The sequence below is a fragment of the Anabrus simplex genome, chromosome 1 (genome assembly GCF_040414725.1).
Source record: "Anabrus simplex isolate iqAnaSimp1 chromosome 1, ASM4041472v1, whole genome shotgun sequence".
NCBI classification, from domain to species: Eukaryota; Metazoa; Arthropoda; class Insecta; order Orthoptera; family Tettigoniidae; genus Anabrus; species Anabrus simplex.
In genome coordinates, this window is record NC_090265.1 from 320140597 (window position 1) to 320166098 (window position 25502).

A 25502-nucleotide genomic window follows, 5' to 3' on the forward strand; every position below is an offset into this window, starting at 1 on the left:
TCAGGCCTGGAAGCATGTATGGATAGCCAGTGCTCCATTAGAATATCACAATCTACCATGGCTGAAAAACAAACCAGAGGGTTTTGATTTTCCACGGAAGACCTGGACAACCATCAACAGGGTTCGCACTGCCCATGATAGATGTGCCGACTCCCTCCATAAATGGGGAATACTTAATTCGTCAGCGTGCAGTTGTGGTGGTGTGAATCAAACAGTTCGGCACATTGTGAAGCAGTGTCCTCTCACCCCCTACCAGAGAAACCCTAGGGACTTTTTTCTGCTCTCACCTTTGTGTGTTGACAATGTAAATAGCTTGAACCTGTAAATCCTTCAAACTGTAAATATTATGTATTACTACTGTGTTAATATGTAATGTGATGTGTTAGCCATACGCTAAATTAAATAAATAAATAAATAATAATAATAATAATAATAATAATAATAATAATAATAATTATTATTATTATTATTATTATTATTATTATTATTATTATTATTATTATTATGCTATCTTCGAGAATGTAATAAATAATTGGAATATTTCGCCGTACATTCATCTTATTTTTCAACTTTTTTGCGTACAAATCTTGAGCATAATACCTATTATACATTACTGGTGCAGTAATGACGGAGAAATGTAATGATTGACATTGAGTGATCAAATTTGAGTGACTTCTCTCCGAACTGCTTTTAACTTCCAAAGCCGAACTCTTTTGAAAATATTGAACATTTCTTCATGATATGCACAAGCGCGTGTACAGTACAGTATCTTAGAGCAGGACTTGACTTTTAGAGCTATCGTTAGAGAAAGCGTACTTGTTTTTATTTATTTATTTATTTATTTATTTCTTGTGAAAATGAGCATACGAGCAAATTAAACGGAATTGTAGATGTAATTATGCATTCAACGTGATTACAGAGATTTCTGAAATATATATTACCAATAAGAGTACCGCATTCTTCGGAGACACCGTGGTGCCAGAATTTACTCCCGCAGAATTTCTTTAATGTGCCAATAAATCTACCGACATGAAGCCGACGTAGGCCTAGTATTTGAGCATCTTCAAACACCACCGGACTAAGCCAGGATCCAGGCTGCCAAGTTGGAGTCAGAAGGCCAGCGCCTCAACCTTCTGAACCGGGCGAGTTAGCCGTGCGGTTAGGAGAGCGCGGCTGTGAGCTTGCATCCGAGAAATTGTGGGTTCGAATCCCACTGTCGGCATCCCTGAAAATGGTTTTGCGTGGTTTCCCATTTTCACACCAGGCAAATGCTGGGGCTGTACCTTAGTTTAGGCCATCGCCGCTTCCTTCCAACTCCTAGACCTTTCTTATCCCATCGTCGCGTAAGACCTATCTGTGTCGGCGCGACGTAAAGCCACAAGCAGCCTTCTGAACCATTCATCCCGGCGTTTTGCACATATCTGCAGAGAATGATGAAATAGGAAAAATGTGAAAGTCTTCAAAGATTTTAAATGTGACTGCCAAAATAGGTGAAAAGTGCCTGTTTCTCAAATATTGTCATATTTACATTATTATGCTTGTTTTCTGATGCGTTATAATGACAATTTAAGTGTTATTGTAGTCGTATGGTCTTAACGTAGTATATGCCGTATTTAAAACAGATCTGTAACAAGCATGACATCCGCATTCAGAACTACGAGTCGTCTGTGAATAAAGGCCAGGGTGTCTAGTTATTGAGTTAAGAATGGAAACTTGATATTTAACATTTATCGGTATAGCAAGTGAAGATAAACTCAAGTGAGGGGCCTCTCAGTCCCTAGTTTGTATTCAAACCACTCAACTTCACTACTCCCTCCCCCCCCCCCCACACACACACACACACGACTGGGTGATGGTTCTCAAAGTTATGTATGGATATGTAACCGTTGAACTCCTTAGAGAATCTAAAATTGCACATTAACAAAACTAGTTGTAGTGAGAAACAACGGCGAATATTAAGTACGTACTTTGTTAGTCTGACATTTCAGTGTAAATTGTGGGAATATAAAAAGGTGAGAAAATGAACTTCTTCTTCTTCTTCTACTTTCCTGTAAAGGTCTGAATCGCCCTCCGGTCTTTCACACGTGGCCGGTGATTTGATTGGTGAAACGTGGCGCATCATCTCGGTCAGCGTGGCCATACTAACTACTTGAACTGCACTTTCGAGGTGTGAACCATTAATGTTAGCCAGAAGCCATTTTAAAATTCTGACTTCTGACCTTTAATGATATGTTCCACGCCATTCGCTCTCTCTGATAGCGCGCTGAAATTACAGGAATGTACAGTACTCGTATGCTATAAAATCGCAAAATAGCTATCAGTATATCCGACTCGAAAATCTCACCACGACTCCAGGACAGGTGTTGTAACAACAGCCCAGGTCCATCTCTGTTAGATATAGTGTTTACAGTGCAATATCTTCTGGTATGAGGTAGTAGAGCCTGTCTCGGTCTCATCTTTGGCTTTGGTTATATGAAGGTGGCTGAGGTATGAGCGGTGCCAGTCTCGGTGATGATGTACGCCTTTCAGTGGGCTTGCTAGACTGACACGCAATAGCACCTTCTGGCAGCATCAGTCCTCATTTCCCTAATACGCCAAGGCTCACTATGACAGCTCATTATAGAGATGTTGGGGACCATACCAGTCTTCGGGCTCAGGAATCTACATAAATGTAGAAACAGGGATAGGTTGTACAATGTATTTGGGAGGCAGTGGGTTCAAACCCCACTGTCGGCAGCCCTGAAGATGGTTTTGCGTGGTTTCCCATTTTCACACCAGGCAAATGCTGGGGCTGTGCCTCATTAAGGCCACGGCCGCTTCCTTCCCACTCCTAGCTCCTTCCTGTCCCATCGTCGCCATAAGACCTGTCCGTGTTAGTGCGACGTAAAGCAACTTGCAAAAAGATTGTACAATATTTGGATTGCGGTAGTAATTGACTATTAAAACTCTGTTTTTCTGTATTGTCACCTATATCCGTAGCGGGCGCGTTACTGTTAAACCACACAGTTTGAAACATTCATTGGCTATCCACAAGATTTTACATCTCATTTTTCTACTTAAGAAAATGATGGAATGCGACGGGATAGTCCTAACCAAGTTTATAATAGTCTATATATTCGTAAATTCTTCTCCATAAAACAGGCATCCAATCAGTGTCCGGCTCCATGGCTAAATGGTTAGCGTGCTGGCCTTTGGTCACAGGAGTCCCGGGTTCGATTCCTGGCAGGGTCGGGAATTTTAACCATAATTGGTTAATTTCGCTGGCACGGGGGCTGGGTGTATGTGTTGTCTTCATCATCACTTCATCCTCATCACGACGCGCAGGTCGCCTACGGGAGTCAAATCAAAAGACCTGCGCCTGACGTGCCGAACTTGTCCTCAGACACTCCCTGCACTAAAAGCCATACGCCATTTCATTTCATCCATTCAGTACGTATTCGTATTTGGGTCGAGGAATGAGGTATGGACTCTGAAACTTGCCTGATAATTATTTGTAAATATTAAAGTTTAGACTATGTTCATTGAACTGCGTTTTAACGAAGACGACTGCTGGCCTGCTGCTCGTTGCCTCTCAATTACGACGGACACGTACCCGCCAGTTATGCCTTGTTTTGAAACCAAAAACGCTACATCTCATTCAACATACTTCCCAGTGGGGAACTTGTTTACATCTTTTTGGATACGGCTGGAAATCGAACCCAAACTTCATGGTCAGCAGTCGACAATATTAATCACTATACTTCAGCGGTTGAATGTGCGTAAATTCTGTCAGCACCGAGATTCAAACTCAGGTTCTCTAAGCAGTATACCTTACAAGTTTTGTTGCTGAGCAAGTCGCGAAAGCCAAGCAATACGGTTGAGGATATCGTTACGCTGACCACATGCCACTCTAGTACTTACAGGCTATCTGGCTGAGCAGCCTTCGTCTTGGTAGGTCAAGACCCTTAATGCGTTGTCGCACGATTGGTTTATTATTATTATTATTATTATTATTATTATTATTATTATTATTATTATTATTATTATTATTATTATTGTCATCAGTCCATAGACTGGTTTGATGCAGCTTTCCACCCTATCCTGTGCTAACATTTTCGTTTGTAAATACTACATCCTACATTTTTTTGTTTTTGTTTTGCTATTTGCTTTACGTCGCACCGACACAGATAGGTCTTATGGCGACGAGGGGGTAGGAAAGACCTAGGAACGGGAAGGAAGCGGCCGTGGCCTTAATTAATGTACAGCCCCAGCATTTGCCTAGTGTGAAAATGGGAAACCACGGAAAACTATCTTCAGGGCTGCCGATAGTGGGGCTCGAACCCACTATCTCCCGGATGCAAACTCACAGCTGCGCGCTTCTAACAGCACGGCCATCCTTCATCTACTCTGATCTGTTTATCATATTCATACCTTGGTCTACCCCTGCCATGTTTAGCGCCTATACTTCCCTCAAAAACCAACTAAACAATTCCTGGGTGTCTTAAGACGTGCCCTGTCATTCTATAGTTCTCCTCTCACCAAATCGTTTCAATACCTCTTCATTCGTGATTCTATCAATCTCACCTTCAGCATTCTTCTGTAACGACACATTTCAAACGCTCATATTCTCTTCCTTTCTGAGCTAGTTATTGTCTAAGTTCTGCGTACAATGTCACGCTCCAGACGCAAGTCTTCAAAAACATCGTTCTAATTCCTGTATTAATGATAGAATTGAGCAAATTTCTTTTCTTAAGAAAGGCCTTCATTGCTTGTGCTAGTCTGCATTTTGTGTCCTCCTTACTTCCACCATTACTCTACTACCCAATTATTATTATTATTATTATTATTATTATTATTATTATTATTATTATTATTATTATTATTATTATTATTATTATTATTATTATTATTATTTAATAATCTATCGGACAATGTGTTTAACTTAGATACCGTAGTGCTAAAAATCCAGCTCACTGTATTAAACTGCGGTGGTATATTTTGTTTATACTGGTAGGCCTATATGTGAATGGAGCTGGAGGTGTGTGTCTGGGAGGTGATGTGAAGGAGACAATGGTAGAAGGAAGTTCTCTCATAAAATATCAGTCTTACATTTAGGATAAAGTACACAAATGAAACCACTCAGGTAACAGTGCAAAAAGTCGTGTTTCTGGAGTCACTCATCTCTGGCTTTCGAGTCTTTCTATGGGCTCGTGTCTTTGGAAATCGATATGCTGCAACCTTCTTTTTCTTTTTGTTTACGCGGCAAAGACTCGTAAGATCATAAACGTCGGCCAACGCATTGAGATGTAACTAGATCATAATGTGCTATGAATCTAATTACTCAGAGCCTTGCTCTGAACAGTAACGAGCTAGTGAATCAATTATTTTACCAGCTTGCCATCTTAACTCTAGCTCGATGAGCATTGTTTGTAGAACAAATGCAGGTTCTCGGAGATGTCGAAGTGCCGTAAATGTTGTTCCACAGAAGTTATTTTATGTGCCGATTAATCTACCGGGACGAGATTGACGTATTTGAGAACCTTCAAATACCAGTGAAATGAGTCGGGATTGAAGCCACCATCCTGGGCTCAGAAAGCCACTATTTACCATCAGAGCCACTCAGTCCGGCTGAATTAGGTATAACGGAGTTTGACGATCATGCTACCATCCTAAAGCTCTTCATAGTCTCCAACATATTTGCTGCATCGTTTTTGAAGCCTGTTGGTTTATTTTCTTAAATTTAATTTTTTTTGCTAGTTGCTTTACGTCGCACCGACACAGATAGGTCTTACGGCGACGATGGGACAGGAAAGGGCTAGGAATGGGAGGGAAGCGGCCGTGGCCTTAATTAAGGTACAGCCCCAGCATGTGCGTGGTGTGAAAATGGGAAACCTCGGAAAACCATCTTCAGGGCTGCCGACAGTGGGGTTCGAACCTACTATCTCCCGAATACTGGATACTGGCCGCACTTAAGCGACTGCAGCTATCGAGCTCGGTTTTAGTTTCTTTAGAAACTGTCCACCATTTTCTTAAAACTTGACCAAATTGGGTATTTTTTTATTCAATCAATAAACTAGTTTAATCGAATCCCTGTCCGACTCGTTGGCTGAACGGTCAGCGTACTGGCCTTCTGTTCAGAGGATCCCGGGTTCGATTCCCGTCCGGGTCGTGGATTTTAACCTTAATTGGTTAATTCCAATGGCACGGGGGCTGGGTGTATGTGTTGTCTTCATCATTTCATCCTCATCACGACGCGCAGGTCGCCTACGGGAGTCAAATAGAAAGACCTGCACCTGGCGAGCCGAACCCATCCTGGGACATCCCGACACTAAAAGCCATACGACATTTCATTTCATCGAATCCCTAATCTGTGGGTCCACAACGAAATCTGTTTTAATGTTTTAAGCTTGATCTCTGACAAGGACATTTCAAACATTTCGTTTCGATATTTACAAACATCTGCCTGCTGTCATTTCTTGACGGATGCAGTACTTTTGCATCCATCTCTTGGCACAGGCCAGAGCAAAGTGTAGCTTCCACCGAAGTCCCAGTCTCATCCATGGCTGTGACAATATGGAAGCTGCTGGGGTATGGGTAGTGCTGATTAATGACATTCAGAGCACAAGCAGTGTGTCTGAGTGTCATGAAAGGTGTTGCTCATAGGGTTAGTTGTGCTACAATAGCACTGTCTGGCCCAGTGAGGAAAGCAATGGCAAACTACCTCACTCCTCATCTTGCCTAGTACGCCTCATTTTGGTACTGCCATTGGTTTTTGTGGTTTCCCTATAACTGCATAGCCTTTGGTGGTGCTATTTGAGGATCCAACCAGCCTCTGGGCTGATGACCTAACAGACAGACAGATTTACAAACAACTTCGTTATACCAAGCATGGTAAGTAGAAGCGACGAAACGTTTTCACGGTCCACCAAAATTCCCTTTACAATGTTCCCTTCAAAATTCATTGATATTCTAATAATTTATTCTTATCTGTTTACGCGATCAGCTAGCTATCTCGGTCAGAAATCCAGGCATTCCTTGTCTTTGTTGCTGGCTTGTTAAGGATATTCCGGTTTTGTGTTGGTATAAAAGAACAGAATAAACCCTTGCATCTTACAACCCGTTAAATTTCTTGGCCTGCAGATGCTCAGCCCTACGACTTGTTCAGTCGTATTAGATTCATGGCCGGGATCATTGCCTTTCATATCAGACGTCACCTTACTTTGTCTCACGAGGCTGCGTGAACCCAGTACCAGCATTCAATCTGCTGCTCTGTGTCATCCATCAGTATCTTTATTCCAACACGATATATTTCCTTGAGCGTCAGTTACTTTGGTCTTTGTTGATATCTGAAAACTAATTCTTTCTCAGTGGTGTGTTTCACATAGGCTATATTGGCCCTTATGAATTATTTTACCTTTCATGAACTTGAAAAATTGTACAGTAATGCAAGGTAGCAACTAAACTACGGCTGGACCTCATGTGAGAGAATTATACCAGGAATTCGTCCTATGAGTAAGCACTCGTGAAAGAGTTGAATGAAATGTGTATATTTACAGGTTGTTATACCTCGCACCGACACAGATAGGTCTTATGGCGACGATGGGTCAGGAAGGGGCTAGGAATGGGAAGGAAGCGGCCGTGGTCTTACTTAAAGTACAGCTCCAGCATTTGCATGGTGCGAAAGTGGGAAACCACGGAAAACTATCTTCAGGGCTGCCTACAGTGTGGTTCGAACCCACTATCTCCCGAATACCGGATACTGGCCGCACTTAAGCGACTGCAGCTATCGAGTTCGGTCATATATTTTATTAGGTGTCGTTTTGTTATCAGACTAATCTACTTAGGTATATACTGTCTTCTGTAGGAATTATCAGCCCGTGCTGTTTATGCAAGACGCTGATACATTTCTCCATTAGCACCGCTACATCATACTGAAGAACAGGTTGCACCATTTGATAACCTAGAATACTTCTTCATAAAATTGTCATTTAAGAAACCTGTTCGCAATATCGAGGGGTCAAAAAAAGTGTGATGAATGCGTCTCGGATGTTGAGTAACGTTCGAAATGTAATAGTTGCCTTTCACATTTCAGCACTGTTGTCCCTTTGAAAAAGTGGCTTGCCTAATACCTCTTAAGGTGCTAAGGACGAGGAAGAGATGAACACGGCCTTAGGGCAAGTGAACTACTAAGTGATGCGGAGCTACGCCCAAGAAGAAGATATGGGAAAGTTGGTGGAGAAGGGGAGAGAAAGGTGGCCCGACAAGTGTTGATGAGTCCAGACTTTCTCATCTGCGGTACCATATAGATCCTGGGTAAGGAACACAGTGAATGTCTAGTGCCTTTTATTTGTGAGGGAGAAATCTGAACTGATGTGAGGTTTAGTTTATTTCCTTTCTATTAAGGCAAGGAATGTACAAAAATTGATAAAAAAGGTAGTGGTTTAATTCTGAAATGTTTTTCTACGGCCAGCGTATTAATTGCTGATACATTTTCATCTAAAATATTACACAACAGTGATGCCTAGTGATATGTCTAACTCCTTGGCTGAATGGTCGGCATTGAGGCCGTCTGTTCAGATGACCCTGGGTTTGATTCCCGGCCGCGTTGGGGATTTTATTCGCGTTTGATTAATTCTTCTGGCTCGGGGGCTGGGTGTTTGTGTTTGTCCCAACACTTTCCTCTTCACATTCAGGCAACACAACACAACACACCACACTACCAACCAGTACAGAAACACGCAATAGTGGTTACATCCCTCCACTTAGGGTTGGCATCAAGAAGGACATCCGGCGTAAAACAGGGCTAAATCCACATGCGCGACACAATTCGCACCCACAACCCCACGGGTGTGAGAAGAGCGGTAGAAGAATAATAAGAAGAATAAGAAGTGATGCCCAGTGATGTCTGAAGTGGCTAATATTAATAAATACCAATGAAAACTCTTGTCAAAAATAATAATACCTCATCTAATCTGAAATTTCATTCACAATGATAATGATTTCTTTCTGCTACATAAACAATACTGAAAGCTCCCGGTCTTATTTCACACTTTGTTTTCAGTCACTAGACATCTCTCATCACCAACGACAGAGGCGTGAGATGTGACTTATTGCTGAGCATCGAACAACATTCTTCAGGTTTTGAAAGGTTCCATTAATTCAAGGGCACAAGTGAAAGGAGAACTTCACCTTTGTACTCAGTCTTCTGAAAACAAGGGAAGGCATCTGCTGAATTTTAGCATTTGATCCCTAACGACATTTTCGGAATTGAGGTCAGGATCGCCTTTCTCCCAAGGTGACAGGTCCGTTATACCTCGGCAGAAGGTATAACAGTGACGGAACTTTTGACCAGACGATGTGACCGAAAGAGGTTGGGTTCCTGCTTTTGACTAGGTTTAAAGCTTCACATGATTTTCCAGCATGATGAAGTACCTTTCTGTTGGTGATGTTATCTGCTGTTTGGATCTTCATTTTTCTGCGATAAGTACACGTTTCGTCCGGCTGAATGGCTCAGACGGTTGAGGCGCTGGCCTACTGACCCCAACATGTACAGTAGATTCGGTCCTGGTTCGGTCTGCTGGTATGTGAAAATGCTATACGTCAACCTCGTGTCGCTTCATTTACTGGCATGTAAAAGAGCTCCTGCGTGACAAATTTTCAGCATTCGGCGTTCCCCAAAACCGTCAAAAGTAGTTAGTGGGATGTAAGAAAGCATTATTGTGCACATTTCAAAGCTGACGAAAACTTTCAATGTGTCAGTACAACGTTAAACCACCACATTTCAGAGCCCTGTAGTCGGTCGGCCTTTAGTGTCCAGCCTTCGAGTCCATGAAACGGCACCGGTAACCCAGCACTTGACGGAGGTCACGGCTGCAGGCAGAAACACACTTCTTACAATGCCGGTTCTGGTTTCTTTTCCTAGATCCGAACCCCATTCTTTGAAATTTGACACCTTTTCAATGGTGTGTCCGTTGAGAATGATAATAGCGTTGGGGATTCTCTGTTTGCTGATTACCATGAGAATTGTCCTCCCAAGAAACACTACTAATACTGAACTTGAACTCGTCAGTAAATAGCACACGGCTTCATTATTCCCTTCTTCAAGCTCAGTGTTCAGGAGCACAGCAGTCAAAACTAAAATGTGTCCCACTCCCAGCGGGGCCGGAAGACAACATACATGTTCCGAGCGATATATTCATAACCTGCCGCGTATTCTGTTACAGATATTATTATTATTATTATTATTATTATTATTATTATTATTTTTTTTGCTAGTTGCTTTACGTCGCACCGACACAGATAGATCTTATGTCGACGATGGGACAGGAAAGGGCTAGGAGTGGGAAGGAAGCGGCCGTGGCCTTAATTAAAGTACATCCCCAGCATTTGCCCGGTGTGGAAATGGGAAACCACGGAAAACCATTTTCAGGGCTGCCGACAGTGGGGTTCGAACCTACTATCTCCCGAATACTGGATACTGGTCGCACTATTATTACATTTATTGCTTATTTATGCACCCACTAGCCTTTATCATGAGTACTAACGGTTTTTTTTTTACAGGTGATGTTGAAAGTTGTGTCCTTCAGCATTCAAATATTCCTGGCATCTTCTACTGTAATTGCTATTCACACACATAAGTTCCTGTTGCGTAGTTGTCCTAATTACTGTTGTTATATTGTTTTTGAGTTCATCTATGGTGTGGGGATTATATCTGTAAACGTTTTTTTTTGGTTGTCCAACACGTCGTACAGATGTAGTGGGAGATCGTACGATTGATGTGTTAATGTCGTCGATTTTTTTTCTTCCGACAGAACCCTTCGTTTCGGTTTAGGGATTACAGTATTAAGTGATCCCGTTGGTCTTAATTTATTCACGAGACATCTAACTATTTCTCTACATCGAACTGGAACCCGGGGAAATCTCTTCTGAAACCGCCGACACACCTCTCTACATGGCTCGGTTGTTACATATGTGTCATATATTTAAGAAAAAAACCCTCTTTGTTTAAGCGTGAATTTCATTGGCATTTCAAGGTGTAATAATGTAATTAATCTAATTAATTCTATTGTAATTCAGCCACACGAGCTCTTGCAACAAATGTATCAGTTCACAGCTTCCCAAAATACACTAACTCGAGTAACTGACCGCCTCGTGGCTATGCAGTGAGTCAGCATAAGATTATGAATACACCGCTCGTAGCGTGCATGTGCATGTCGACTGCCGGCCCCGCTGGGAGCGGGACACTCTGTCTATGTCATTCAGACTAGCGATGTGACGAGTCGAATACTTCGTCAACTCGAGTCACTCGTATTCGAAAACACTGCCGACTCGAGTTTGGACTCGAGTTGACGAGTCGGGCAGGGAGAGCGAGTCAAGACGGCGAGGCTTTTTGTGTGCGCTGAGTTAACTCGAGTCTATGTTATGACTGTGAATATACAGGTTGCACATTTCAGGCATGAAAATGAAGACAATCTGTATTCGTAATAGTATAGCAATCGAGTAATGCATTTCCTACCAGAAAGCACATACTTGTTAAATTAACACTGTCTGGCAGCTACAGAAAATAATGTTTAATAAATACGGAAACAGAAATACCGAGTTCTTCTCAAATGTAAACCAAATAATAGTCTCAACCCTTTGTGAAGAAAACTAATTCTATAACACATTATACTAACGCTAAAGGAAAAAAGGCTTAATCATGTGTAAAAATAACGTCAATACTGTATCTGGTTTCATGCTTAGGTTAGGAATCGATCAAAGAACAGAAAGCACTCGGCCGAACTCGGGGTTATTTGGAACATGTGGTATCTTTGACCTCGTGTAGCAAATGACGAGTTGAATACCTACTCGTCAACTAAAGTAATTCGTATTCGAAAACACTGCCAACTCGAGTTCGCGACAATCGCTATGTCTTGTGAATGAGATGGGATGTGCTACAGATATTCCAAACAGGCAAGACGTGTAAGGGAACACGAATACTTTTTGTATTCACAGAGTTTACTCGAGTCCATGCTATGACTCTGAATATAGACTATAGGATGCTCAATTGAGGTACGAAAAATTAAAGAAATCGCACTCGTAGTAACTTATTCAAATAGTAATAACGAATTTTACACCAGAGATCATATACATGTTAGACTAACACTGGTCAGTAGCTGAATAAAAATATTTGATAAAGTCAAGGAGAAAAGCTCTGAATTATTCTTAAAATATAGACAAAATATAGTCTCAACCCTCTGATTGAAAAACTAATTGATAACACTAATAATACTAAAACTACAGGAAAACTATAAATAATTATGCAAAAAACGAAGAAATTCGATATCATTACGCACACTTCCTAAAAAATCAAGCATAATATTTTTCTTGTAATCACAATATGTTCTCCTACTTATGATTTGTAGGCTGCAGCACACCAGCTATTGAGAAATAAAATTTTGTCCAACTTCTTTGGTGACAGTCTGTTTCGTCGCTCATTTGTGAGCATATCAGCCTTGGAAAATAACCTTTCGGATGGGACCGATGTCGCAGGTATACACAAGTACTTATTGGCCAATTTGTAAAGGGAAGGAAAAATGTTTTTTCTGTCCTCCCAAAACTGTAAAGGATTATCTTTCCTGTCTAAATATGGTAATTCCAAGTATTGTTTCACTATTATTGTAGCTGAAGAAGCCGGAGTTTGTTGAGTTGTCATTTCCTTAATCTTTTTGTCCAATGTTTCCCAAAGGTCATCTTCGTCGTTTTCTGTTGGTGTAGATTCTGTTGATATAGATTGCACCTGCTGTGTGTGCGTGACTGTCAGTTGATTATCTGCCACAAGTTCTTCGATCACCCACTTCTGAGCGTTATCTGCGTTCGACTCCAAGCCAAAGCCTTTTTTCTTGAAGCAAGGATCAAGGAAGGTTGATTTCGACGCCGTTCTGTTGTTTTCGTAGACATTTAGCCGTTTGTCGAACACCTCAACTAACGATTTTTGTAAATGTCTTCCTGCATCTGTTCGAGGTTTCTTTTTGTTTACTGCGTTTTGCAGTCCCCTTATTAGTGGGATCACACAAGATAAAGTCGGATAAGATTCTCCACCTAGGATTACAGTCATCTTTTCCACAGGACTTAAGAGAGCAGTTATGTCTTCGAGTATAAGCCATTCGGAAGAATCTAAGTTAGACACTGGTGACTGTATGAGTGGTAATGTTGCTGACAAAGGAACCTTTACTTTTAACAATCTTTCCAACATATATAAAGTTGCGTTCCATCTTGTGGGCACGTCTTGTTTCAGTTTAAGTTCTTCAAGGCCCATTTGCTTTTGAATCTCTTTTAATTTGTAAGATGATTTACTGCTGTGCTTGAAATGTGAAACTATACACCGACATTTGGTGATAAGTTCAATCAACTGATCATTTTTTAAATGATTATTTTCGTCACTGTCTTTTGTTATGCAATCTTTAACAGCGAGATTCAACGTATGGGCAACACAATAATGGTTACGTTTGCGCGGTAGTCATTTACTGCCTTTTTCATGCTGCTGGCATTATCTGTAACAATAGCTACAATTTTACCGTATATTTGCCACTCGCCTGCAATTGTTTGTAGTGTCGGCTATGTTAAGAGACGTGTGTTGTGAAGGCAATTCCGTAGTAGACAGAACCGACGAGTTCAATTTACAGTCGTGGATGAAATGAGCTGTTAGGGATATATAGCATTTGTTGCTATCAGACGTCCAAATATCAGTTGTTACTGCTACATTTTCCACCATTTGTAGTTTTTGTCTGAGAGCTTCTGAACATACATTGTATCTGTCATCGAGCATTTTATCTGATAATACTTTTCGAGTGGGTAGCGTATAGTCAGAGTTGAGTTTCTGCGTGTACCTTTTGAAACCCACATTTTCTACAATTTGTAGAGGCTGATAATCTAAAACTATCATGTCTAACAACGCTTCGTCAATAATCTTTTGATTCACTTTTGCAGGAGGAATTAATCGCATTTGTCTCTGACGTTTTGGACGAGGTTCTGCATTATCTTGCCGCGATGTATTTTCCTCTTGCGATGTGGAAAATAAGTCTTCATTTAACTGAATCCCAGTGGTAGTGCAAGTACTAGTAGGCCTACTTCCTGCGATTCTGGATTGTTCGTCTAGTCTAGGCTGCACTGCTGTATTTGTACTGATAGTATTAGACACTACAGGATCTGAACTTTCTAAAAATTGGACTGGATGCTTCCTTTTCAAATGTGATATTAAGTTAGTTGTATTTCCGAAATGCTTATAGGAACACGAACACAAGTCACACTTCACTCTATTATCCCCCGTCTTTTTGTAAAAATCCCACACAACAGATTTCTTATTTTCTCGAGGCATGACGTAAAAACTTTCAACTATAAACACACCAACACATCAACAAGTAAAAGTAAACAACCATTACGATTATAATTGAATGATTACTCGAAATTGAATTCGAGTATTCTTCCCGGCATATATTAGAAATCGATCAGTCAGGAACAGAAAGCACTCGATCTCACTCGGGTTGATTCGGGCGAGTTCGTGTCTCTGACTCGGGCGACTCGGGAGCGAGTCAACGAGTGAGGTCTTATCACAGTCGGCTATGGTTCATGTGGACATCCGTCGATTTCTTTACTCGAGTTACAACAGGAAGTCACTCGAGTTGACTCGAATACATGCTTGACTCGAGTTAAACGAGTTAAAATATTCGACTCGTCACATCACTAATTCAGACTAGTGTCGATTGAAATAAGCTAGTTTCATCCCTCATAAGACGTGCCTCACTGTTTTAACCACATAGCCGGGGAGAGGATTTTCTTTGCAACTGTCTGTGAGACGGACTGTTTGAGTTTAACTTTGCCCTAACTCAGATAAGTTTTCGATGACGATAGGATAAGAAAGGGCCAGGACTGAGAATGAAGCGATCGTGGCCTTAATGAAGGTACATCGCCAAAATTGATTGGTGTAAGAGTGGGAAACCACGGAGAACTATCTTGGTTGCCGATGGTAGGGTTCAAACCCACCGTCTCTCGAAAGCAAACTTACTGCTACGTGGCGGTAGTGTTTCTTATCTCTTTACATTATGTTTTCATAGTAGTGCTGCGTTTATTGTTTGATCTTTGTAGCTGAAGCAAAGCCATCTCCGTACAAGTCATGGTGACCCTTGGGAATTGGAAGATAAAGTTCTCATTATCCCTAAGTTCGGCACTAACAAGGGAACTGTTTGAGTTAGACAAGACAGATTTTTTGTTTACAGTCTGGGTTTTATGACGACGATGGTTTAGGAAAGGGCTAGGAGTGGAAAGGAAGCGACCGCGGACCTAATTAAAGTTCAGCCCCAACATTTGTCTGGTGTGAAAATGGGAAACCACGGAAAATATCTGCATGGCTGCCGACAATCGGGTTCGAACCCACTGTATCCTGAGTGCAAGCTGATAGCTGCGTGGCGTTGCCTATGCAACAGCGGCAGGAGAGAAGTGATGTTTTGATATCTTCATTGATCTTCCTACCAAGTTCCATTATAAACAGTGTCTTCAGCACTTCACATTGCATTTAAAAGTACAGCAATACATTATTATTCTTTTAATGTATGTAAATATTATTTTAGGTAGAATAACTATTACCATTAAGTAGGGTCTATATGTGTATTAGTGTATTATTCTACCACGTTTCACTGTAATAGATTACTGCACGGCTGACTATCTTCGTCCCCAGGAATCAAACTGTTAATCATTTTGTATGTAAGCTGAAAGAACCTCAGGGCTCTCCGAATGTGCAAATCTTGTTTCCTAATTTTTAGACTTCCTGACGGGGAATCGAACCCAGGTCCTTCCCGTTGAACCGAGCTGGCCTTTACTACTTCGGTGAGGCAACCACTGATCCTTGTGGTTCGAGTGCATGAATCGAACTACGTGGCTCTCCCTGTATGTGGTGGGTTAGTTGGTTGGTGGTTCGTTCGTTTGTTTGTTTGTTTGTTTGTTTGTTTGTTTGTTTGTTTGTTTGTTGAGGACCATGTCTGAGTCTAACATTGCTTTCACTTACTTGTGCCAACCTAACAGCTTATATCTCTTGTTATCTAACCTCCCTAACTCAACTCTTGTTTTCTTTCGACCTCAACTGTGTTTAGGTTTGCGAGGCCTAAACAGTCTTTCAGTTCCACACTTTCCGTTTCTCTTGCTGGTACTGTACATTCCGTGTATGAAGACTCAGACCTCTTCCAGTTAGTTCGCTTTTATTAGAGAGAATGTTTACATATAGCCTGTGTCAGATGGAAAACTTTCGTTTCGGCTACTTTTTCTTTCTTCCTTTCTTAATCTGTTTACCCTCCAGGGTTGGATTTTCCCTCAGACTCAAAGAGGGATCCCACCTCTACCGCCTCAAGAGCAGCGTGCTGGAACGTGTGTCTTTTAGGTTGGGGATACAACGGGGAAGGAGGACCGGTACCTTGCCCAGAAGACCTAACCTGCTATGCTGAACAGGGGCCTTGTGGGGGGATGGGGAGATTGGAAAGGTTAGACAAGGAAGAGAGAAGGAAGCGGCCGTGGCCTTAAGTTAGGTACCATCACGACATTTGCCTGGAAGAGAAATGGGAAATCACGGAAAACCACTTCCAGGATGGATGAGGAGGGAATCGACCCCCTCTCCATATACTCCGTTGACCTCCCGAGGCTGAGTGGACCCCGTTCCAGACCTCGTACTACTTTTCAAATTTCGTGGCAGAACCGGGAATCGAACCCGGGTCTCCGCGGCTGGCAGCAAATCACACAAACCACTACATCTAGAGGTGGTTTCGTTCACTTTTATGAAGTGAAAACATTTTGGCCTAGCGCAAGAGATATCAAAAGCAGTGAAAATTTCCGTGGGGCACAGTGCATTGAGTGGGTGGGATAACGCAAAACGTGACAGCCACTTTGTTGGACAACTCTGAGTAGTCTTTCGAGGCCAAAATGCTTCCTTTTTGACATGTATTAACAAGAGACAATAGCCTTGAAAAACTAGTTGTTCAAGAAAAAGTAAATGGTATCAGGCTGCGCGGAAGAACTCCCAGAAGATGACTCACGCAACTCTTCGAGTGACAATAGGAAAGCTGAAGACCGTAGGCAGTGGCGACTGCTGGTGAACACCTAAGCATGCGATCACGATACTCACACATGAGTTATTCGACTGAGAAGTTGTACTTCCCCTCAAAACAACAATCACCACCACTGTACTACATGATGCTCACTTTACTGTAATTCCGGCTGGCGACGTGGCTCATCACATCACAGTGGCCACGGTTTAAAGCCTGGTCAAAACACGAGAGACTTTCGAAATGGAAAGTCAAGTTTCTGCGGATCCGATTCCATGTAAAGTATTGGTTCTGGGGCTTGTGATCGCAAGATTGAAAGTCACGTTTAATAGCAAGCTTGCTTTATTTTTAGTTACACTTGCAACAGGTATATTTCTTCTTATCTCTCGGTGAACTCTTGTTCTCTCGCAACGTGCACGCTTTAAGATTTCTGCCTCTTCTAGGTCAGAGATCCCATGCTCATCATCTTGTCAGGAAATACACCTGCTCACAAACTGAAAACCACTTGAATTGCTTCTGAGAACTCGGGAGGATTTGATATACTTGGCCACTCGATCCAGGTGTCCGTGTTCAACCTACTTCCTACTATAACTCCGTGTTCCTCCGTGGATTGGGATCTCATATACTGCCTTTATCAATACAGTAGTTGCTCTTGTTAGACTGTACCATTAAAAACTTTCCCTCGCTGTCAGTTTCAACTTCTCCGATAGTTAAATACCCTCCTCCCTAATCGAAGGCACGAAAGATACACCTCATAATAGAAATGGGACGCCGAAGTTCAAAAGTTCGATTCCGTACCAATACAACGTTCAGCACTATTGTCGCACTTGCTCTTTGTCAGGGTCTCTCAGGGTGCATGCGCGTGGTGCATGCACTGTGCACGGTGCAAAAGACGACTTGGCTTGGTTGACCAGAGTGCAGACCCCCCACTCCTCGCTTTGGAGCAATAGCGCTTACTCTCTCTTTCCTCACACCTGTCTCGCTCGCTCCGCCTGTCTCCCTCTCCCCCACTTGCGCCGTAGCGCTCCAAATCCGGGCTGACTTGAGCCGAGTATAGGCGAGTTGAGCCGAGCTTAGCCGAGTAGCCCAGAGACGAAGCGTTGATCCGAGCCATGCCGAGCGGCAGCGATGCACAGTGCACGGAGCTGTTGCGCCTCTGTCTGCATGCGTGAGATTTTGGGCGTTTGAGAGGCCCTGCTCTATGTTTTCTGCACTTATGCTTGTTGACGGTCGACCCGGAATGGGCGTATGATCAGGAGTTTCTTGTCCGTCTCGAAAGTGTTTGGACAAGTATAAACACATTTTCTGCTTACGGCTTCTGTTCTGTATACTTGCACAAACATCGCATGCGTCCCCGTCGTCGTTTTTTTTTCTTTCTTCCTATTTTAAAAAATGTGTATGTGTTGCTCAATTCCACTAAGACATGAGTCTTCACACGCAATACGTTCGACTGGTCGCAGCAGACTAAACTTGCTTCAGCACTACTTGACGCTTCTCGAGATGCCCCTCTGTTTGTTACCACAGGTTGTCATTGCGATATCGGTCCATTCACCGTACTTTTTGCACACTCCTTGTATTATCTTAATTTACGTATTAATGTCAAATAGTCAATGGTGATTTATTTTCAGTATATCCTAAGCTCTTCCATGACGACCATACTTATCCTAGATAACCTACCTCCTCCATTCGCCTCACTTGACCTAATATAAAATGTTCTTGCCATATTGCTCTGAACTTGCGATAACTGCAATGAATTATGTCGATGATAAACCTCCGGTGTCTCTCACTCGTAACAAGTATAAATAAATACTTCGAGACTGAAAGCGCTCTATTTTCTATAGGAACTATTAAGTCGAATACTTCGAAATTCATTTTACACGTAAAGCTTCTGTATTTATAGTGTCCGTTCAACTCTGTATAATCTAATTTGAAGTTTTAAGCACATCTGTTTATTGTCATCCCGCCCCTCTCAACTTCGTGGGAACCGGGCGAGTTGGCCGCGCGGTCAGGGGCATGCGGCTGTGAGCTTGCATCCGGGAGATAGTGGGTTCGAATCCCACTGTTGGCAGCCCTGAAGATGGTTTTCCGTGGTTTCCCATTTTCACACCAGGCAAATGCCTGAAGGCCACGGCCGCTTCCTTCCGACTCCTAGGCCTATCCCATCGTCGCCATAAGACCTATCTGTGTCGGTGCGACGTAAAGCAAGTAGCAAAAAAAAATCTTCGTGGGGTGAATTCTCAACCACGGGGCCCTAGCTGAGTCTCGTGTTGACTCCATTTACTTGTGCGAGGCTCCACAATTTCGTTTTTCGTCTCTTTGTCATTCTTTTCTTTTTCGACCTCTACAGCACTAGGATTTTAGGACCTAGGGAGTCTCATTTTTATGGCTTTTTAATAATAATGTTATTTGCTTTACGTCCCACAAACTACTATTTTAAGGTCTTCGGAGACACCGAGGTGCCGGAATTTAGTTCCGCGGAGTTATTTTACGTGGCAGTAAATCTACCGACACGAGGCTGATGTATTTGAGCACCTTCAAATACCAGCGGACTGAGCCAGGATCGAACCTGCCAAGTTGGGGTCAGAAGGCTAGCGCCTCAACCGTCGGAGCCACTCAGCCCGGCTTTATGGCTTTCTTGGCCGTTCTCTTTCTTTTGGTGTTGCCTTAGTCTTCCAGCGATGGCAACCCTCTAATTTCTTCGCAGATTTCGAGTTAACAAAGGATGTCGTTTTTACTTGATCGACGTAGGGTTATTGATTCAACTCCCATAATCGTTGATCAACAAAGGAGTGGCAGGTATGAGAGAAAATTCGATGATAATGTTTCCGGCTTAACACAGCATGTTAATGCGGGAAGAAGTGACACAGTGGGTGTGTGATGAGGTCAGTAAAAGTAGTTTGATGTTGAGAAGAGAGTGGTTATGGCGCCATCTATTGTCACCAACACCGCGCTCATTTATTACAGCTACTCTGTACTGACAGATGAGTCCAACGAAATACTTGTTGGGCTTTCTAAATGAGAGGAAGGCTATTGTCAGTCAAAGGAGAAGGCATATTATGGCTGAGAAAAGGTTGTTTATTTTAGTGTTTTATATTTAGGGTTAACTGAAAGACATCATACCACATGATTGAAGAGCCTTTTAGACATTGGCTGTTGGATGCACTAGATCATGGTGATAAATCGCGAGCTGAAAGTAAAAGGAACTTCAATAAATAGAAAACTCCAAAGCCTTTTTTTCTTGTTGTCGTTTAATGGTACACGCAAGTAGAGTAAACTAGAGGTGGCCACTAGAGGTAGAAAATTCACCATGAAATCCACCGATAATAATAATAATAATAATAATAATAATAATAATAATAATAATAATAATAATAATAATAATAATAATAATAATAATAATAATAATAACTCAGTTTTAGTAACTGATAGTGTTGTCGTTTTCATGGAATTAATGAGCTCTTGATACTTTTCGTCAAATTGTAGAAACACTTTGTTCCTTTTTTTGAAATCAATTATATAAATTATAAATCATTTGTATAATATTATATAATATTAAATATATAGTGTTAAATTAATTCTAAATTATACGTTATTCAAGGTGGCTAGGTAAATTGCACATTACCCAGGTAATCGGTGTGGCAAGTCAGGTTACTTGTAACATTATCACCGCTTTTCTCATCAACTGTAACTATTGCAGACAGTCCTCCGTGTACCATACGATGCACACTTGACTTTTCAGTCGTTCTCAGCGTGTGTACTGTCTGAAGATCATGGTTGATATTTGAGTCCCGCCTTTAGTATTGTTTCTCGCCTCTGGTGCGTGAAGACTCCGTCATGCAGGCTGGAGTACGCACAGTGTAAGGCGTATCGTATCCTACTAAGGCTAATATTAGATCGAGATTTATAGACTAAGCCATAGAGTGCAAGCAGTGTGGAGCGTGCTAAGTAATGGACATGGCGTGTAAAACACCTCCCGTGAGATCCAGTTCGCTTTCTAATGCTAGAAGCTGTTGCATGTCAGATCGTCTGCTGCCTTCGTGAGTATTACCTAGTATGCAAAGTCATCCCATCCTCACTAGAGCGTGTGAACAAACCTAACCTTAGCCTAACGCCTTGTTCCTTCCAATCCATTGCAAAGATTCTGGTGAAATTGTGTGTACATTATTAGGAATTTTAACTGATTTGAAACATGCTGGAGTCACATATATTTTGTGCTAAGCAATTTTTATGCCGTGATTGATTTACCTCAGCACAATCTCAGTTATCTGTGCCCTTTGTACTCTGTTCTCCCCTGTGGATGGGAGGGATCGAATATATCCACAGTATACATGGTAGTCGTGAGAGGTCGCAAAAGGTTGTAACCCCCAGAGGCTCTCAGCTTTGGAGAATAGATTGGTAACCACGGGGCCCATAACTGACTCTTTGGAGAATAGATTGGTAACCACGGGGCCCATAACTGACTCTGGCGTCGTTTCTCCTGGTACCGGGATCCTCGTTTTCATCCTTCCTATTGGAGGTCCCTTGGTCAGTTCTGACGATGTGAGGTTTGTGAGTTCTTAGGAGTTATTTTAGCGCCCTTCCTTTCTTTTGCTGATGCCTTCATTCTGTTAAGAGTCAGAACCATTCTACTTTTATTCTGAATAATATCAAGAGGGGATGGTTGCCCAGTTGCTCTTTAGCTTAAACACTACCACCGCCACCTTCTTTACTCGATTCCCCAAATGGAAATTATAGCATACTTAAAGATAAGCTTAGTTTCGTTTGACGTTTGGCTAAAGAATGGTTATTCTATGAAAATGGTTTCCTCCCAATAGTATTACTCATTTTTATGAGGGTAGGAGATAAATCAATCCCTGTATTCACAGCACTCAAGTGTGAGGCTCAGTTTAAACATATTAAATGGATTAAATGGAAACGTATTTTTAGAAAAGGTAAAAGAGAACACCATAACCGCAGTTCATCCGTTCAAAACTGAGCGTTTCACGTTACACAGCAAGTGGCTGATACCTGGACTATGATCCAGTGTCCATACAGACTGTGTGAGCTTGGGCTCTCAACATCGACTAGCCTTCCACCGGAGAGATCTCATCAAGAGGAGTAAAGAAAGACAGTGGCAATGAGTTATAAATATACCTCCAATGACAGAAAATTCAGTATCAAAGATCTCGTGTGTTTGTGTTGGTCATCTTAGCGGAACGGTTAATGTATGCATCTATACAAAGATCGAGGATTCGGGCTTGTGTCCCGAAGACGGCCACATTATCAGCTCTTTCGTCTGAGTCAAAATGACCGTTGAATTAGTATCTAGCGGCATACCGTTAAGAGGACAAATCTTATAACCGCTCATGCTGAGCGTTGAATATATTCTTTAGAGAAGACTGCTATGGTATGGACACATTATGCAAAGGGATGAAAGCTATGCAGAGAGGAGAGTGATGGATATGACTGTGATGGGACAAGAAATAGTGGGAGACCAAGAAGGAGGTGGACAGACTATGTACGGGAAGATCTGAAGGAGAAGAAATTAGGGGAAGATGATGTGTGGGGTAGGATAAAGTGGGAAACCTTGCCAGAAACATCGACCCCGCTTGAAGTGGGAAAGGTTGATGGTGAAGAAGCAGAAGAAGAAGGAGACAATATAGTGCTTATCCTTACACGACAAGCAACTTAAGAGAAATACTTCAGGACACTTCACTCGTACATTGGCCCGCCAGTTTCCCAGACCTTCCTATCGTCGACTATGCGAGCAGTATGTAGGAAGGCGATTAGAAAAAACTTTTTTGCCATCCTTTTCAGTTTAAAGTAAGTTACTTTTCATCTGTGGTCTATGACCTACGTGTTCACTATCCCATGCCAGGAAATGAGTGCAGTAGCTTTTCATTCGATTGGCAGGGTTGTATTTCCAAACCTGTAGTGAATATAACACTATTTTGGGGATTAGCACGATATGGGCACGGGTGAACGGAAGTTGCTTGAAACCCGTACCAGAAGTGAAGATTCACTATAGCACGATGAAGGCCAGAATAAATCATGCATTGTGGTCTCATATGTCACAGTGTCATTATTTCAAAATTGTGTCCGACTTCCTCGAGGAAAACAACCAAGCAAACAAACATGCAGGGAATATATTGAGAAAACTAAAAGTGTTGTCAAGGCATCGAAGCAAGGGGAATTGACACATTTTGGGCAGTTTACTGGTAGTGTAAAACAAAACAACAGCCCCAAAGGCCTACAGATTACGAGGTGTCGTGTGGTCAGCACGACGGATCCTCTCGGCCGTTATTCTTGGCTTTCTAGACCGGGGCCGCCATCCCACCGTCAAATAGCTCCTCACTTATAATAACGTACGCTGAGTGGACCTCGAACCAACCCTCAGATGCAGGTAAAAAATCTCTGACCTGGCCGGGTATCGAACCCGGGGCTTCCGGTTAAGAGGCAGGCGCGCTACCCCTACACCACGGGGCCAGCACTGATAGTGTAAGCTGTTCGTAAATCCAGGAATATTTGAACCCACTTGAGTAAAAAAGTCCATACAGGATGTAAAACATCTAATGAACAATCCCTCGAGCTACTGGTCACGAGTTCTGAGTTACAGGAAACAGTAGACGAATGCTTCTCATTTAACACACAATCCTCCGTGTCTCTTATTTCTGGTGTACAAATAAAGAACTGTACTTCTTGAACATTCTGAATCACACTATGTGACAGTGTTCGTCCTCTCAAATGTCATGGCTGTGTTTGTTGCAGGTGTTGCAGGCGGCGGGCCCGCCCGTGCAGCTCGAGCCCGTCGACTTGAGTGTGAAGGCGCCGCAGTCCCCGGCCGTCGTGCTGCAGGTGCCTCGCTACAGTCCGCAGCTGCACCCAGGTCAGTCTTGACAAGAGCACCTTTCTACAGCTCCTTACAGACTTTTCGTAGTGAGACGACGGAACAAAATAAATATTGAAATATTGTTTGTGGAAAATGCGCAGAGACTTTACATCATCATCATCATCATCATCATCTGTTTACCCTCCAGGTTCGGTTTTTCCCTCGGACTTAGCGAGGGATCCCACCTCTACCGCCTCAAGGGCAGTGTCCTGGAGCTTCAAACTCTTGGTCGGGGGATACAACTGGGGAGTATGACCAGTACCTCGTCCAGGCGGCCTCACCTGCTATGCTGAACAGGGGCCTTGAGGAGGGATGGGAAGATTGGAAGGGATAGGCAAGGAAGAGGGAAGGAAGCGGCCGTGGCCTTAAGTTAGGTACCATTCCGGCATTCGCCTGGAGGAGAAGTGGGAAATCACGGAAAACCACTTCCAGGATGGCTGAGGTGGGAATCGAACCCACCTCTACTCAGTTGACCTCCAGAGGCTGAGTGGACCCCGTTCCAGCCCTCGTACCACTTTTCAAATTTTCGTGGCAGAGCCGGGAATCGAACCCGGGCCTCCGGGGGTGGCAGCTAATCACGCTAACCACTACACCACAGAGGCGGACAGAGACTTTACAAAGGCCGTAAATTATCTGGTGATTTCCCCATTTTCACACCAGGTAAATGCTGGGACTGTACCTTAATCAAGGCCATGGTCGATTCCTTCCTACTCCTAGCCCTTTCCTATCTCATCGTTACCATAAGACCTTTCTGTGTCGGTGGAACGTAAAGGATATTGTAAATTATCTTGCAGTTATCACCATTAAGAATGACAACATACGACGGCAGTGGCACGGTCGCTTAGTTGTCCTTATGTTCGTTCAAATTGTCGAACCGAAGGATGAAACAGATAAATGAAAATACGTTTTTTCTCCTAGCTAATAGCCGAAGACTGCACTACTGCAAACATATCATCCGACCAGATAATTCTTACATTTGATTATAGCGTTATGAAAAGCAAGCGATTATTTTTAAAACAATATTTGGTTTGTTCTTCTTCTTAATCTGTTTACCTTCTAGGGTCGGATTTTCCCTCGGACTCAGCGAGGGATCCCACCTCTACTGCCTCAAGGGGAGTGTCCTGGAGTTCCCGACTTTGGGTCGGGGGATACAACTAGGTAGAATGACCAGTACCTCGCCCAGGCGGCCTCACCTGCTATGCTGAACAGGGGCCTTGTGGGGGATGGGAAGATTGGATGGTACAGGCAAGGAAGAGGAAGGAAGCGGCCGTTACCTTAGGTACCATCCCGGCATTTGCCTGGAGGAGAAGTGGGAAACCACGGAAAACCACTTCCAGGATGGCTGAGGCGGGAATCGAACCCACCTCTACTCAGTTGACCTCCCGAGGCTGAGTGGACCCCGTTCCAGCTCGCGTACCACTTTTCAAATTTCGTGGCAGAGCCGGGAATCGAACCGGAACCTCCGGGGGTGGCAGCTAATCACGCTAACCACTACACCACGGAGGCGGACTATTTGGTTTGTTACTGACTTTAAACTTGTTATTTCGTGAAGTGCGACCATGACGATGTAGAGCAGTCCGTTTTAACAT

The 25502-nt window shown here is 42.8% G+C and overlaps 1 protein-coding gene across 1 annotated transcript in view; it reads left to right on the top strand.

The window, feature by feature from the left end:
• The window catches only part of LOC136865478 (Krueppel-like factor 12), a 525451-nt gene that overhangs the window by 307447 nt on the left and 192502 nt on the right, over positions 1-25502 (top strand). Inside the window, exon 3 of the mRNA XM_068226263.1 lies at positions 23802-23914. Coding sequence (XP_068082364.1) covers positions 23802-23914 — 113 coding nt within the window. The remainder of the gene's footprint in view (positions 1-23801; positions 23915-25502) is intronic.